The sequence below is a fragment of the Nothobranchius furzeri genome, chromosome 1, assembly GCF_043380555.1.
Source record: "Nothobranchius furzeri strain GRZ-AD chromosome 1, NfurGRZ-RIMD1, whole genome shotgun sequence".
Taxonomy (NCBI): domain Eukaryota; kingdom Metazoa; phylum Chordata; class Actinopteri; order Cyprinodontiformes; family Nothobranchiidae; genus Nothobranchius; species Nothobranchius furzeri.
The window spans coordinates 57,457,788-57,474,858 of NC_091741.1; the positions used below are offsets into that span (position 1 = coordinate 57,457,788).

The window sequence follows — 17,071 nt, forward strand, 5'->3', positions numbered from 1 at the left end:
CAACTGTGAGAGACAGAATGTGAAAAAAAAATCCATGAATTCACATGGCAGGATTTTTAAAGAATTTATTTGTAAATCAGGGTGGAAAATAAGCATTTGGTCAATAACAAAAATTCAACTCAATACTTTGTAACATAACCTTTGTTGGCAATAACAGAGGTCAAACGATTACTATAGGTCTTTACCAGGTTTGCACACACAGTAGCTGGTATTTTGGCCCATTCCTCCATGCAGATTTTCTCGGGAGCAGTGATGTTTTGGGGCTGTCGCCGAGCAACACGGACTTTCAACTCCCTCCACAGATTTTCTATGGGGTTGAGGTCTGGAGACTGGCTAGGCCACTCCAGGACTTTCAAATGCTTCTTACGGAGCCACTCCTTTGTTGCCCGGGTGGTGTGTTTGGGATCATTGTCGTGTTGGAAGACCCAGCCACGTTTCATCTTCAAAGCTCTCACTGATGGAAGGAGGTTTTGGCTCAAAAATCTCATGATACATGGCCCCATTCATTCTGTCCTTAACGCGGATCAGTCGTCCTGTCCCCTTAGCAGAAAAACAGCCCCAAAGCATGATGTTCCCACCCCCATGCTTCACAGTAGGTATGGTGTTCTTGGGATGCAACTCAGTATTCTTCTTCCTCCAAACACGACGAGTTGAGTTTATACCAAAAAGTTCTACTTTGGTTTCATCTGACCACATGGCATTCTCCCAATCCTTTGCTGTATCATCCATGTGCTCTCTGGCAAACTTCAGACGGGCCTGGACATGCACTGGCTTCAGCAGCGGAACACGTCTGGCACTGCAGGATTTGATTCCCTGCCATTGTAGTGTGTTACTGATGGTGACCTTTGTTACTGTGGTCCCAGCTCTCTGCAGGTCATTCACCAGGTCCCCCTGTGTGGTTCTGGGATTCTTGCTCACCGTTCTCATGATCATTTTGACCCCACGGGATGAGATCTTACGTGGAGCCCCAGATCGAGGGAGATTATCAGTGGTCTTGTATGTCTTCCATTTTCTGATAAGTGCTCCCACTGTTGATTTTTTCACACCAAGCTGCTTGCCTATTGTAGATTCACTCTTCCCCGTCTGGTGCAGGTCTACAATTCTTTTCCTGGTGTCCTTCGAAAGCTCTTTGGTCTTGGCCATAATGGAGTTTGGAGTCTTACTGTTTGAGGCTGTGGACAGGTGTCTTTTATACAGATAATGAGTTCAAACAGGTGCCATTAATACAGGTAACGAGTGGAGGACAGAAAAGCTTCTTAAAGAAGACGTTACAGGTCTGTGAGAGCCAGAGATTTTCCTTGTTTGAAGTGACCAAATGCTGATTTTCCACCCTGATTTACAAATAAATTCTTTAAAAATCCTGCCATGCGAATTCATGGATTTTTTTTTCACATTCTGTCTCTCACAGTTGAAGTGTACCTATGATGAAAATTACTGCCTCTTTCATCATTTTAAGTGGGAGAACTTATATATATATATATATATATATATATATATATATATCAAACAGTTTTTTATAACAATTTTAAATAAATTTTTTGAGTATTCGTTTCAGCCCTAGTTTACACTCCAAAGGAGGAGGGATCTGAATTTAACACTTCCTGAATGGGGTGGGACAGGGCATTGATGATGCGAACTGTGCCACTTCAAGTCATTTAAAATGGCTTTGCAGAGCTCAAGGGAAACAGGAGTTCAGAGAGCAGAATGCATGCATGAGCCAAAAACCACTCTGAGGATGTTTTTGATTACAAAATAACAATATAACTTGGTCAAAAGCTCCAAACAGTGGATGCAGTTTTACTGCTTTTGATTTTTGCTGAAAGAGTGAGATGTGTAAAGTCATGCCTGAAGACAACAACCAGGTGACAAACGTGTGTTCAGAATAACTGTAAAGAAATAAATAAAAAGTAAAAATGTTTGTGTTGGGTTTATTATTCACATGGTTCTGATGTAATTAACCGCTTTCAAGTAAGCACAATGCCTATATTTATCTAATGCAGTGACCTTTATATAGGTTTGTGTGTGTCAGAACTTCCTCCCTGCATGCATGTAAAGTGTAAAAACATTTATAGTTTATTGCTTCTAGGGCCTGTGGTAATTAGCTCTTTGTTTCACTTCCAGCACACTAGTTTGTCCTTAAATGTGTGTGTGTGCACAGCATTGAAAGTAGCTCTGCAAAGGAGGAAATGGTTTCTGTTAACACCCACTTAATGCTTTGTGAAGTGTTTGAACATTTTCTTTCATAATACTAAATTTGTAATGAATCAAGACAAGAACTTATAAAACACTGACGTTCAGGACTTCATAGTTTTCTCTTTTTAAATAAAGTTTGCTTTGAGTCTCAGCAGAGTTTGTTGTGGACTTTAGGAAGCACATGACCCCACTCTCCCCCGCATAACCCTGTCTGACATTCCCATTATAATGGTAGACTCATGTCGCTTCTGGGCACCATCTAGGGTTGTCACTAGGGTTGTCACGGTATGAAAATTTAACCTCACGGTTATTGTGACCAAAATTATCACGGTTTTCGGTATTATCGCGGTATTTTTTAAACGGTGTTGCATATGTTCAGAAAGCATTGATAGTCCTGTTCTACACAAACTGAAATAGTTTTGAAAAGGTTTAACAGTGTTTATTAAACCTAAAATAACACAAAGCCTTAGCAAAAGTGCAACTTTTCACAAGTAAAGGAACAAATAGCTTATTTTTCTGGAACTTGTTACAGTAGTCAGTGCAGGTTTAAATTATACAAATCCAAACATTCAAAACATAAACAATATGTAAACAAATCAAAAAAACACCACTTGTTTTCTCATATACTTGTTTTCTTCATTATCAAAATGAAAATCTAAAACTCCAGTCCACACTTGACTTGAGCACTGTACAAGTCAACCTTAAAAAATATGTATTTAAAAGAAATATCCACTTTAAACAAATTACTAAAATAACTACTACACTATGTAATCAAATCCAAATGTTCAAGTATAAATGGCATTGAATAAGTAAACAAATCCATGACAAGGAACTAATTGCATATTTCTCTTCATCATCAACAAATAAGATGCTTCATCCAGCAACAGGGTGTCTGTGACACGGTTTAAATGCTGGCAGAGGGCGCTGCGGCTGCAGTCTATAGTGACTCGTCGCATTCTCCCTCAACCAAAAGTCCTCACGTCATGCATTTAAGCTAAAATGCTAATGTTATCTTACCTTGCACTGGCTGTGGAGACGTGGGTGATCGTCACGCAGATGTGCCATGAGATTTGAAGTGTTGCTGCCTTTTGCAGACACTTGTTTCCTGCACGTTCTGCAAACGGGATAGCAGTCTTCTATTAACTGTCCCTCAGCATTTTTCAGAAATCCCAAATATGCCCATACTTCCGATTTAGTCTTCTTTGAGGGCTGATGGATGTCCTGGGCGCTGCCGTCGCCTCCTTCGGCCATTATTTCAGCTTCAAAGTTTTGGTGCCGTTGCAAACTAAAAAGTGCGTGTGCGCGCAGCGGGAACTTCAGCTGAAGCGACGGTGGCTGGTAAGGGTCATCGCGCCGAAACCGCGGCCACGGTAAACCCACCGAGATAATATAGTTTTTTAAAAACTGGACGGTTATTTTTATTGTCAACTTTTTTACCGGGGTTTACCGCTATACCGGTTACCGTGACAACCCTAGTACTTCCTGAGGCAGCTGAAGAAGTTCAACCTGCCCACTCCAGCTGCTTTGTTTCAGTCACCTGACCCTGTGTTGTGTTTGCACCTGAACTGATCCGCTCTGACCAGTACCTACAAGGGCTTGTAAATAGTACCTGCTTCTCTAATTATTACCTCCCTATAGTATTATCATTTAATTGTGTTTATTTGTTAATTCTGATTTTGCTCATTTATTTCATCTTTCTCACATCAAGTTCTGCAGCAGTTTCCTAAAGTTGTGGTTCTCACATGGCAATTAAACCCTTCTGATTCTGAAGAATAAAAAGTAGTCGAATCAAAACTGAAGTTAAATAATTTTCTTACCATAGATAATGTCATCTAAGAATTCCTCACTTACAAGTGCTTGTGTTTCCTTTTGGGCACTGCATAGGGAGAGATCTGATCAAATCCTTATGAGATGTTGAAACTGTCTTACTTTCTGTTTCTGTATTTGTTCCTCTGTCAGTTTCTGTGGTGAATGCACACAGCCTCTGTTGTTTTCTCTTAACTCTATTTATTACATGCTTAGGGTCGGTCTGAGCACTAGTGACCATCTCTCCTTAGCATTTGGTCATTTGGCTTTGTACCATTTCATTCTGGATGCATGTCCTTTGTAATGGGAAGTTAAGTGTATTCTTTGTTTGGATGAATGCTGTCTTTAAGCAGTCGGCAGGGCTTCAGCTAGAGCTAAGCTGAAAGGCGGGCTTGTGTTGGTAACAGAACATGGTCTTTGTTACATCATTGTGCTGCATTGTGCTGGCCAATATAGGCCATCCTAATAAGTAGATGTGGCCTCATTAACCAGGAACAAACCTTTGTAACACATTTCACATAGGGACTCACCTGGCACTTAATATCTCCATTTTCTTGTTGTAAATGTCCTAGGAATGTGAAGATTACCAAATTAGTATTGATTTACAGACATACATGTGCACATTGTGATTTGATTTGGATTCAACAGTTCTGTGTGCATTTCTGATTTGGAATTAAAACTAGAAGCATTGGTTAATTATGTCTTTGTACCGTTAAAATCAGATCAGTTTAACAATCACATGAAATTTCTGCAAGTTTAATCATGTTTCCACTTAAAATCACTTTTTCAGTTTACAACTCTTCCTCTGCTGCCATTACTGTTGTTAAGCAGTACTAATCAGAAGGAGAACCGCTGCAGCAGCATCATACAAACAATGACCTCTAAATATGAGCTAACTGTGAATGTGTGTGGGGGAGTTGCAGCAAAATATCTCATGAGCCACTGGGATTTAATGAAACTCATACAATGTAAGGCCCCAATCCCAATAAGGCTTCATAGTTCACAAGTGTGCAAATTATTGCCAAATTGGGACAGTGAGTATTGCGTCATCAACCACAATGTGTGCTGGTTGCTGTTTGAGCTACTTTTTAAAAAATCTTTATAAATAACTTTCAAACAATTTCTTAACATTTTCGTTCACTGCAGTTTACATTAACTCCTAGTCTAAAACATTCAGAGTATGAATAAATATAATTAATTGTCTTTAAAGTAACTTAATTTGAATGAAAATACATATTTTCAGATAAGGCACTTGAGCCATTTTTCCGCCGCCTTCTCAAAATATCCCACGCAGCAATGGATTGTGGGTAATAAGATTCCTAGTGTGGATCAAGGGTGCAAAAGGGGTGTGGTCAACTTCTGCACTTGAGGATCGAGACACCCTACGCCAGGGCTATTCAGTTCCAGGTCTCGAGGGCCGGTATCCAGCACGTTTTAGTTTTAACCCTGCTTCAACACACCTGATTTCAATCAGCAGGTGATTAACAGGCTTCTGCAGATCCTGATGAGCTGCTGCACAGGTGACCCAACCACTGAGTGTAGTGAGTTGGACCAGAGAAACCACTAAAACGTGCCGGATACTGGCCCTCGATGACCGAACTTGAATAGCCCTGCCCTACACACTCGTACCCCTGGATTGGAACACAGTTGAAGGTCGCAAGGGTGGAAGCGCTAGTATTGGCATTAGGTCTAAATGAAGATAGTTAATTTAGTCCAATTCAAGATGGCTGTCACTGCTAATTAACAAAATTTACAGATGCCGAACGATTATTTTACATGTTGATAGAAGACAACATAGTCCGTGCTACATTTTGTGAGAATTTTTCTTGCTTTATGACGTAACTCCCGGTTGATCTATAATTCTGTGCACAATTTCCACCTTAATCAAGAAAAATTGTTTAAAATATCTAAATGGAGAGAAAAGTATGAATGCAGCATTTGCTGGAAGTTGAATTCTGGAGTTATGCCATGTTATGTATTGCTATATTTCATTAGGTTTTCTTCATTTAGTAATTTTAAGATAGTTTCATTAAGATGTATTTTAACATTTTTAGTGAGCTCGGGACAGCAACAACTAAGAAACAAACATTCTCAGCAGTTTCATCAAGTTATCCAGCTAAAAGAAACCCTATGATGTTTTAAATGCTGGCTATTACATATATTGTTGCAAATAAAAGTACAACATAAACAATGATGTTCTTTTCACAGGAATAATTGAATAAGCACATAACTGTGTCAATATACAAGAGCTAAATAACTGAACGATTTATAAACTGTATAAATGACATAAGAAATTGAAGAAGCTTATTTGTTGAACCAAAAAGACAAAAACAACGCATTCAACACAAACTAACCTCTGGTTTGTCCCTCTCTGTCTCCCTACAGTGGAGGGTGAGGGTCAAGGTCGCATTCTCCAACGCTTTCCTGAGAAAGACTGGGAGGACAGCCCATTCCCACAAGGCGTAGAGCTGGTGAGTTGGTGGTCACATTCATGTTCCTGTGTATTATAGAGGCTAGAACAAGAAACTACTAGCCTGTTAGGGTAAGAGGTTCAGTCCTCCTGAAACTTCTGCATCTGCAGCTGATCAGACCTAAATAGAACCAAGATCAACCCAAGGGTGACCATCGCTCATCTACACGTCACACTGGATTACCCATCATGTCTCAACCAAATATTTTCTATCTCTTCCTCGCTTGTTGGCTCAGAAGCCTCAACAGCAGTAGGTTGACCATGGCCTTGGTCTTTGCATAAACCAAACAGGGTGAAGACATTGCTGACCTGTCCTAAAAGTGGTATTTGAAGGGGTTTTATATTGTCGTGTAAAGCAGAATAACCTTTTTTTATTATACTTCTGTTAGCTGCTGAATCACAGGTTAACAACAAATCAATAAGATGAGGTATTCTCATATACTTTATATAATTTTAAATGTAGAGTTTGTGTTAACCTAGGTTTCAAGCCTGGTAAGGAGCGCATGTTTTTGTTCTGATGAACTTTATTTAAGTATTGCAACAATCTTTACTTTCTCATTATCTGAAAAGCTTTCAATTCAATTCAAGTTTATTTACATAGCGCCAAATCACGAAAAGAGCCGTCTCAAGGCACTTCACACAGTAAACAATACAGGTCAGTTCATTAAGCAAATCAGTAAAAAGTTTCCTACATAAGAAACCCAGTGGGTTGCATCGAGTCACTGACTAGTGCCAGTCTTTACAGCGATCCTCATACCAAGCAAGCATTTAGCGACAGTGGAGAGGAAAACTCCCTTTTAACAGGAAGAAACCTCCAGAGGATCCTGGCTCAGTATAAGCAGCCATCCTCCACGACTCACTGGGGAAAGTGTGCAAATTTCCTTTTAATTGTTTAAGTGTACGATTTGAAGCCATTGCCTCTTCTTTCTTACTAAATGGGGCAAGGCCAAATCACAGAATCTATTTGAGCTGCTGCTGATGAAATGATAAAAATATAAGATTTATCTTATGCTTCACAGAATATAGATATTTCCTGTGTTCTCTTATCCGATTTCCTTTGAAATTCTGCTCAAAGCTTCACAATGAAGGAAACTCAGGAGGAAGTCAAAGTAGCATTCAAATTTGTACATTTCTTGCAACAAAAGTTGAAATAAACATGAAACTAACTGTGAAGTTCAACTTTATTTCTGTAGCATCAAGTTGAGGCTGCATAAAAATACTGAAGTGGAAAAAAAGTGTGTGAAAGAAAAGGTTGCAATAAATATATAACACAAAATGTGGTGCCACCAACAATTAGTGGGATTAACAATAAGTGGTATAGATTAGAGTAAGAATCGGCTCCTCTAAATCTGAGACGAGTCGGAAAAGGGAGGAATGCCTTCTCTGATATTAGTGTTCTCCGCAGGGAGTCTGGGCTCTCCCTTAGAGATACGATCTGGGAGGGGCTCGGAGTAGACCCGCTGCTCCTTCACATTGAGAGGAGCTAATTGAGGTGACTCGGACATCTAGTAAGGATGCTTCCTGGACACCTTCCTGGTGAGGTTTTCTGGGCACGTCCAACCAGGAGAAGACCTAAAGGAAGACCCAGGACACGCTGAAAGGGCTATGTCTTACGGCTGGCCAGGGAACACTTTAGGATTGCCCCGGAGGAGCTGGCCCAGGTAGCTGGGTAGAGGGAAGTCTGGGCCTCCCTGCTTAGGCTGCTGCCCCCGCGACCCAACTCTGGATAAGCTGAAGAAAATGGAAAGATGGATGGGATAGATTAGCTTGTTGGATTATAGTAGAGTTTGTGTGAAAAGATGTTTTAAAACTAATCACTGTTGAAAAAGCAAAAGTCAGTTTGCACCCTGCAACAGTTCTCTCAGGAAGCAACTACAGGTGGATATTTATCGCATCATCGAGGTATAAAAAAAAAACTAAAGTGAATTTGTCAGGACTAAACTCAATTAGAGCTACCAATAAATCAAGTGTAACTGTAAAATAAATGCCATCTTTGGCCTTCATGCCAGTCACACAGTTTAATCATTCCTAAAATCACTGTTAATATTGACTTTTTATTGCTTACATTCCACAGTCCACACTGCAGCTTTTCTTATGGTGAAAGCAAATATTTGGATGTTGCATTCCACCATCAGCAAGACTCTGATTCAGCATAAAAACATGTTTCTGTTACATTGTATAGTTTTTATTAGGGTGAACTTGTTTTAACACGTGGACATTTTCAGAACCTGTTTTGTTGTTCTAATGGAGAACTTGCTCTGAAAACGTCTCACCCACAGATATTTTATGCTGCCAAGCTGGTATTCATACTAATGTTTATTCTTTTCTTTTCTTCTCCTTTCTTCCTCTGGCTTTCACTTCCTAAATGACATGTTCCTGTTTCACCCTGGATCACCTCCACTTCCTGCATGCTCTCTAGTTCTGTCAGCCCAGCGGATGGCAGCTGGTCCATGAGCGGCAGCCGGCCTCTTTCTTTGTTGCGGTTTTGACTGACATCAACTCGGAGCGTCACTACTGTGCTTGCTTTACTTTCTGGGAGAGTCTGGACAATCCACAGGTGAGGCGAATGTCTGCTGATTGTTTAACGTCTGTTTATGATCGTAGCCTCTGCAGCAGATGTATATCTTGGGTTCCCACATAATTTACACACATCTCCCCATAACTTACATGCAGATATCTATAATTGTTGTTTATTTTTTAGTTACCACGAGGTAGAGTGGAAAAAAAATCATTTAAGTTAAAGCTATAGAGACAACCAAACGCTCATAATCGTGATTTGAGTTGACTGATTTATTGCGCGATGCATTGGTTTCATGAGACTGCAGCCTTGTCTGATTTTGTGTTGTGTTCAGCTGAAGAAGAATGAGGCCGGTGAGGCGGACGAAGCTGATGAGGACCTGGCAGTTGTCCAACCAGCTCAAGTTTTTGCCCCCAAAAGCCTGGTGCTGGTGTCTCGACTAGACTACACCGAGGTGTTTAGGGTACGACGGGATCATCTTTTCCATATGTGGTGCTAGTTTCCCCCTCACGTTCAGATCCAGGGATTTAGAATGAAGCTAAGAAAACACTTCAATGCCTGATAATTGTGGTAAAGTTAGTGTTGGCACCATTTTGCATTTGTTTAATAGAAAAAGCTGGAATTCATTTAATTGCAAATGGATTATTTGTAGCTTTGTGCTGGGTCCTGTTGACTTTAAACCCTTGTCTGCACCTGACTTGTACAGAACTGCCTGAGTCTGATCTACACGGTCCATGTAGATGGCCTGTCAGCCCAGCTGGAAACGGTGATCGGAAACCTTCTGACCTGCATCATTCCCATTGCTGGAGGGTCACAGGTATGAATAAACAACAATAATTCCTTCTCTGCAGAACAGGTATTAAGCAATGACGTTTACGTTTTAGACCAGAGCTATTCTTGCTCATCGGACCCATGTTTACTCTCCTGCAGCAGTTTGTGCATTCCTCTGTGTCGTGTTCTGGGCTGTTGCTGTCACTTATGTCACCCCTGCCTTGCTCAGCAGTACAGCGTTTTGAGGCATCAAGCAGCATATAAAAGAAGAGCTTGTCACAACCTGCCAGTATCACTTCTTGTTCAGCCAGCTTTGCTCCCATGTTAGCAGAATGCTGCCAAAAACAAAACTAGTACTAGCTGTGAGATTCTAACCTGTATAATTTTATCTGTGCAAGATAGCAGCTGTAGTCATGCAAAACCTCCTAGAATGTGTTCTCTGTGTGCTTGTGTGTGCTTGTGTGGAGGTGTGCGTGCATGTGTGTGTGTATGTAGGTATGCGTATGTATGTAGGTGTGTGTGTGTGTGTGTGTGCGCGTGCGCGTGTGTGTGTGCGTGTGCATGTAGGTGTGTGTGTGCGTGCGTGCGTGCTTGTGCATGTAGGTGTGTGTGTGTCTGTGTGTGTGGCTGGATGTGTGTGTCTGTGTGTGTGGGTGGGTGGGTGGGTGTGCGTGCATGTGTGTGTGAATGTAGGTATCCATATGTATGTAGGTGTGTGTCTGTGTGCGTGTGCATGCATGTGTGTGTGCGTGTGCATGTAGATGTGTGTGTGTGTGCATGTAGATGTGTGTGTGTGTGCGTGTGCATGTAGAGGTGTGCGTGTGCGTGTGTGTGCATGTAGGTGTGTGTGAATGCATGCATGTGTGTGCGTGTGCATGTAGGTGTGTGTGTGCATGCGTGCGTGTGTGTGTGTGCATGTAGGTGTGTGTGTGTGTGTGTGTGTGTGTGTGTGTGTGTGTGCGTGCATGTAGGTGTATGTTTGCATGTAGGTGTGTGTGTGCATGTGCATGCAGGTGTGTGTGTGTGTGCGTGCATGCGTGTGTGTGCGTGTGTGCGCATGTAGGTGTGTGTGTGTGTGTGTGTGTGTGTGCATTTATGTAGGTGTATGTTTGCATGTAGGTGTGTGTGTGCATGTGCATGTAGGTGTGTGTGTGTGTGACTGCAGCACAACTCTATATTTTATTTGGTTCATCCAGATATACATACAATTAAAAGTTGTAGAGAAGACAGGATGGGTGATTTTTGCAGTTGGCAAAATGTAAAACTTTAAATGTACTTTAGGTTAATTGTGTCAATTTCTTATTGGTGTGCCTTCTCAATGGTTGTGTAATACAGTTGTACAATTAGAAGAAAATATCACCTAAAATGTTTAGGATTATAGTATCTGTGAGGATTTTTGTGCTCTACATTAGGGCTGCACATTTGTCATGTTACAGAGCGAACCTGTCGTGGTTTGTACGTTTGTGAGGATGCTTCAATTTGTTCCCTTCACAAATATAAATTGTTATGTTGGAGCACAGTTTTGCAGTTTTTCACAAGATTTTTAATTTAATTTTTACATTTCCAAATACTTTTTCTATGTTGTATTGTTTGTTTTAAAGGAAACAAATTAAAACGTTGTGATTATTTATTTCATAGTGCAGTAGGAACTGTGTGTTTTTATTGAATGATCGTGAGCAGAATTTTCCGCTGTAATAACAGATGTTCTAACGCGTGTTACTTTATGTGTATCCTACTGTACACCGGCTCCTTTGTGTTCCAGATAGATGAGACCCCAGTTTGTAGTTTAGACATAGTTCCTCAGGCCCTGGCCTGTGACTGGCTGCTGGCCTGTCTCCAGGTAACTTTCCTGTTCTGTAAGCTTCACCAATCAGCAACCAGCTCCATGTTATCAATTCTGTCAATCAAACAGATCAGTGGCTTTCTTTTCTTCTATTTCTTAAAATGATTGAGTTATTTCTTTCTTTCATTCATTTCAATTCATGAGTGATTGATGGCTTCAGCTCTTAATGATTTTTGTTGATTCTACAATCAAACTGATTTTTCTGGATCACGTCGATGCTGGCAAACATTTTATTTTCTGTTTCCTAATTATTTTTAAATGTTGAATGCACTTCTCTAGTTTCTCACCTTTTAAACAACCACACTCTCAAACACACACATGCGGTTGCTGTGCAGGTCATTGTTCAGTTGCTTGGTGAACATATGGGATGGCAGATGGCTCCCTGTTGGGCAGCACTGCATCAGAGTGAGAGAATCAGATCCAATCAGTGTTAGCACACAGAAACCCAAACAGCAAATCTAATGAACGCTCTCCTCAAACACTTAAATATATCTGAAACCCCCCAGTCATCAGTTTACAGTCCAAACTCCTGCTGAATCCTCAGAGGTTCATTTTAATCTGTTTCTCTTGCCAAGAGCAAACTGTTCTGTTCTTGTGACCCAACAGGAGGGAATGTCACTGAGAAAAGTGTAACTGACCACATTCCTATAACGGTTATATTGCACAGGACTCCTGTCACCCCTACCGAGGGTCTGTCGTCATCACTCACACAGTTTGTTTCAGCCTCTGATGAAACACACACCACGTGCCAAAAACAGAAACATGACACTGAAATCATCTGTTATTTATGTCATTATCCCACTTAAAGGGGACATATTTAACCTCTGTTTAACCAAGTTATAAAACATGTGCTCATGAAAATCTCTGCACACCTAAAGCAATCGGAGCATTATTATTCCTGACATTATCCGTACCTTCCAGAAGAATTGTTTGAGGCCTCTGTCATTTTCAAGACCAAGTTCACTTGTTATTTAAACACATTTGCAGTGGTCTCTAGTGTAGAACCTGCTCAGTTTGCTGTACCAAATCCGCTAAGCCAGCTGACACTAAAATATACATTAAGAAACCAAGAAATAGTCTACGGACAGCAAAAATGCCATTAGGAAGCAGCATGTTTGTCACACTGGATGAGTGTCTGTGGTTGCAAACGTCTGGTTCTAAAGTCTTCTTGAGTCGTGGTATGATCTGCTTTCTCTTCCTACTTTTACAGGTGCAGCAACTCTACAGGTGTTTTGTAGAAAAAGTTCCTCTGTTGCTGTCATGTGCTGTCCAATCCCTGAAATGATATAAATACAGAAAGAAAGAAATGCATTAATTATTAAAAAAAACTTAAAGGACAGCTGTAGTGTGTTCTCCTCTTTTCTTAATGCATTTGTAAAGTATCGGATCAGGACTCTGTATCGGCAGATTCTTAAAATCAAATGACTCTGAATCGGATCTGGAGCAAAAAAAACGTGATCGGAACATCCCTACTGTTTTAGTTTATTTGGCACAACTTGTGAGGTAGAAATTTGCTTTGTGTAGCATGCTGTCCTCAACACACAGCTATGTGTAGCTAGACGGTTAGCAAACCGCTGAAACAAAACAAGAATCTTCACCGGAGGCTTGCTTCTCTCATCTGAAGATCTTTATACATGTTTGATCACCGTCTCTGCAATATACAGAAAAAGAAAAAGTACATTACTAATACATTGAGTTGTTCCTGTGTATGAAATATGCTTAATAGGCCAAATAAAGCTGCCTTTCCTAATACTCGCATCTTAGCGTCACATTTAGGGAGAATGAGAATCAGCTGCTGGTGGAGAAAGTCATTATGGTACTATCCATTTTACTAACTTAAATTGAAGTAGTTATCATTTTGCACAGAAAATGTTTCAAATTTAAGCATGCATGATAGGTGTTAGTAACCCAAAATATTTTAGATTTTCTTTTTTCATGACGGGGACACCGCATATGTTGGTGTCGGAAATTTAGAGTCAGAAAATATCGGTATATCGGACATCGGTAAAAAAGCCAATATCTAGCACCCCTATTTCAGGATTCCCTGTGTGGATGCCCAGTTCAAGTTGGTAGCCACAGCTAGTATCAGCCAGTCTTTGCAAATGCAAAACTACCAATAATTGCAGATAAGGAGCTAAAATGCTATTTGTTTGTAGCCGAGTCATTTACGTCCCATTTTCAAGTTCTGTATGTTTTACTTTTAGTTGAAGTAATTCATCATTTCTTGTTGCTGATGTGTTGCCAGATTTGCTTGCTTGTGTCACATTTAATGTTGCCTCATCATATTTTTAATTCTCCATCTTACAATTCATATTTCTGATATTAACGTTTGTGCAGTATGTCTGTTTGGCCCTGCTGATGTGACTCATGTTGGCCCTCGGTGCCGTTTCTAATCTTTGATTTATCCTGCGGTGTGTGTGTGTGTTTGTGTTTGTGTGTGTGTTTGTCTGTCTGCTGGGTGTTTGTCTAGCCAAGCCCAGAGGAAAGAGAGGAGAGTCTGGTATGCCAGCCTGACAACATTTTACCACCTGTCACCACCAATCAGCTTTTTCAGCTTCCTTTGCTCCACTCATTTCACGCACCGCTCCTGTAGGAGAACTAATCAAGATGCTTTTAAATCTGTGATCAACATCTGATCTTAACATGCATCATAGCAGACATTTGACAAACACTTTTAGTTGACTTCATTCACTGTTAAGACCAAAAGCCCTCAGAAGGAAGCAGATGTCATTTCTATTTCGCAAAAGGAGCAACCTTAAAACAATTAACCTAGAGGAGGAAATCCACAGTGAAAGCAGAAATGCACATTATCACCTTCACTGAATTTATGTTGGCACATACCTGCCAGCCTCATGTTTTCTGTGGTTTAGTAACTAGCGATAACTGTAGAGTTGTATTAAAGCATCTAAACGATCAGATGTTGGATCACAGAGTTGAATAGCTGATCTGTTCTGGCCGACACTATCGGTGCTGCTTTCAAGTGCATGACATTAGGCTGCACTTTCTTCTGGAAACCTTCACAACCACTGGCTTCATCTTTGGATTCAAGGGTGGATATTTGGGTTCTGTCTTCATTTTAAACTAAGATTTTGACCCAAAATATGGTAAATGGCCTGTATTTGATATCAAAGATATCTGACCAATCATGTCTACTCTGCTGGTTTATGTCTTGATCTGTTTCAGGTTAAGTCTTAACAGTACCTTTTCTCTCATCCTGCTTTGTTGATTTAAAGTTTTTATAACCTAATCATCGAAATCCTCCTCTGAATTAGTTGCTGTTGACTGTCAGTATTTACTGCTTTGGTCTCTTGTGCACAGCGGTGGGTATTTCATCATTTTCTTGTTGTGTAGTGTCCATGTATCCGGGTCAGGGTCGTAGCGACAGCGGCCCTAGCAGGAAAGCTGTGACTGTCTCGGCTGCCTCCACCAGCTCCTCCAAATGGGACCCCAAGGTGTTTCCAGCCCAGAGATGTAATCCCTCTAGCATGTCCTGGGTTGACCTGGGAGCTTCCTACAAGCAGGTTATACCTGAAAGACCTCCTGTGGGAGGCCTTCATGAGGCATCCTCACCACCGAACCACCTCAGCTGGCTCCTCTCAATGTAGAGGTGCAGCAGCTCTACTCAGAGTCCCTCCCTGATGTCCCAGCTCCTCCCCCTAACTCTAAGGCTGAGCCCAGCATATTCAAGATCTCATTCTCTCAGTCATTATTCACAGTTCCTGAATATAGGTGAAGGGATGTAGATCGATTAGTAAATCGATATGTTCAGTTCAACAAGTGATTTTGTCTGTAATAAAGGAATTGAACACATTCATGGATGTACTTTAAAATATTTTAATCAACTTCATCTATGCACCTAAAAAAACCTACATTTTGTACTTTTTAGTCTTAGTTGAACTAAAGGTTGGAGAGGTTTTTTTTTTACACCTGGAAACACTTTCTATTGTCTCGTTAGTAACTAAACACCAGCTGCGACTTTCAGCACCTGACAGCTGTCACGTTGTTTTATAATTCCTTGTAAAGACTTCATGACGTGTTAGTGTCGCTGGTGTTTGGCTGTGAGGTCATTGGCATGGTGTTCTTTGCAGCCTCATTCACGTCCTGATCAGCTGGAATGGCTTGGGTTTGATTTGTCATGTTGCTGCTAAGCTCCTCGGGTTCTCCACCTCTCTGTCTCTGATTCACCCTGCTCTCCTGACACGCATGATTGGGATTAAACCAGCTTGTCAAACCCTGATTTATTCATTTAGCTTTTTTTAATCCATCTTTTCTGCCCCTGTCTCCAAATCTACAGAGAACGATAACGCTAGGAGCTGGCGACCGGCAGGTTATCCAGACACCTATCAATGACTCGCTTCCTGTCAGCGGCTGCAGTGTGGCACAGCTATTCCGACAGCTTGGTACGAACTACGATCATATTTGTTTTGACTCTAATCATTAGCAGTTTTACAGCAAATTCAAACATGTATGCATGTCATGGGTCTTGTTCTCTCCTCAGGTATCGTGAACGTGTTGTATCTGTTCTGTGCTGCCCTGACGGAGCACAAGATCTTGTTTCTGTCCAGCAGCTACCAGAGACTCACGGACGCCTGTCGAGGACTGCTGGCCATAATGTTCCCCCTCAAATACAGGTGTGATCCTTCTCCTCTATGTCTTTGATGTGCTGTGAGTTTTCTCTGCACGTGTAAAGATTTTCCATTTGTTGTTTGTCTCCTCAGCTTTACCTACGTTCCCATTTTACCTGGAAAACTCCTGGAGGTCCTGAGCACCCCCACCCCCTTCATCATTGGCGTCAATTCTTTCTTCCGCTCTGAGACTCAAGAACTGGTAAGTTCTGGTTTTTATTTTAGGTGACGTTGTTGTTGCTGCATATTCATAACGCTACATTGTCAATGACTAAAGGAATACATGGTTGAAGATGCGCCTGTTTCAGCATGGAGAAGTCAGCTGGAGGAGAAAATGGCTGACAGGATTTGGAGTCTTATTTCCTTATATTTGGACTCTACCATTGACTCCGTTTGTTTTCCAGTGTTGCCGTTTTATCTCCACAAATATCACAAGCCCGAAGGAGATCTGTTGTGTTGTGGAGCTGCTTGACTTAGAACAGTCAGGCTTTTCAGATCCCAGCGTTTCACTGTCTCTTTTGTATCGGAAGCTAATGCAGGAAATAGGTGTAGGACACAATTTGACCTTCAGCCTGCATGTTAAACTCAGAATGACCCATCTGTTTCAAAGATAAGTAAAAAATTGTTTCTCAGTGAAGGACCTCTTTAAACCACGTGTATTTCCTGATCCAGTGGTTTTATCAGAGGTTGTGAGCTGCCCTTCCTAAGAGACACAGCCTGAAGCAGCTGAGTGTGTTGTCTACTGACACCTATCTTAACGACCAGATGACGGCTCCACAGGAGGGTCACGCAAACCAAACAAGCGGTAGCCTCAGAGAAACCACTGTGTGCAGGATAAACACCTG

At 41.2% G+C, this 17,071-nt stretch overlaps 1 protein-coding gene across 10 annotated transcripts in view; it reads left to right on the forward strand.

Moving 5' to 3' along the window:
• Nucleotides 1-17,071, forward strand: part of sbf1 (SET binding factor 1) — a 94,459-nt gene that overhangs the window by 33,934 nt on the left and 43,454 nt on the right. For 5 of the 10 annotated variants that reach the window (XM_015955938.3, XM_070549173.1, XM_070549166.1 and 2 more), the window contains exons 2-10: nucleotides 6,385-6,470; nucleotides 8,889-9,026; nucleotides 9,322-9,450; nucleotides 9,694-9,804; nucleotides 11,521-11,598; nucleotides 14,072-14,101; nucleotides 15,896-16,001; nucleotides 16,100-16,232; nucleotides 16,320-16,428. In XM_015955938.3, coding sequence (XP_015811424.3) covers nucleotides 6,385-6,470; nucleotides 8,889-9,026; nucleotides 9,322-9,450; nucleotides 9,694-9,804; nucleotides 11,521-11,598; nucleotides 14,072-14,101; nucleotides 15,896-16,001; nucleotides 16,100-16,232; nucleotides 16,320-16,428 — 920 coding nt within the window. The remainder of the gene's footprint in view (nucleotides 1-6,384; nucleotides 6,471-8,888; nucleotides 9,027-9,321; nucleotides 9,451-9,693; nucleotides 9,805-11,520; nucleotides 11,599-14,071; nucleotides 14,102-15,895; nucleotides 16,002-16,099; nucleotides 16,233-16,319; nucleotides 16,429-17,071) is intronic. The other 5 variants (XM_070549179.1, XM_070549185.1, XM_070549186.1 and 2 more) reach the window with 3 other exon arrangements.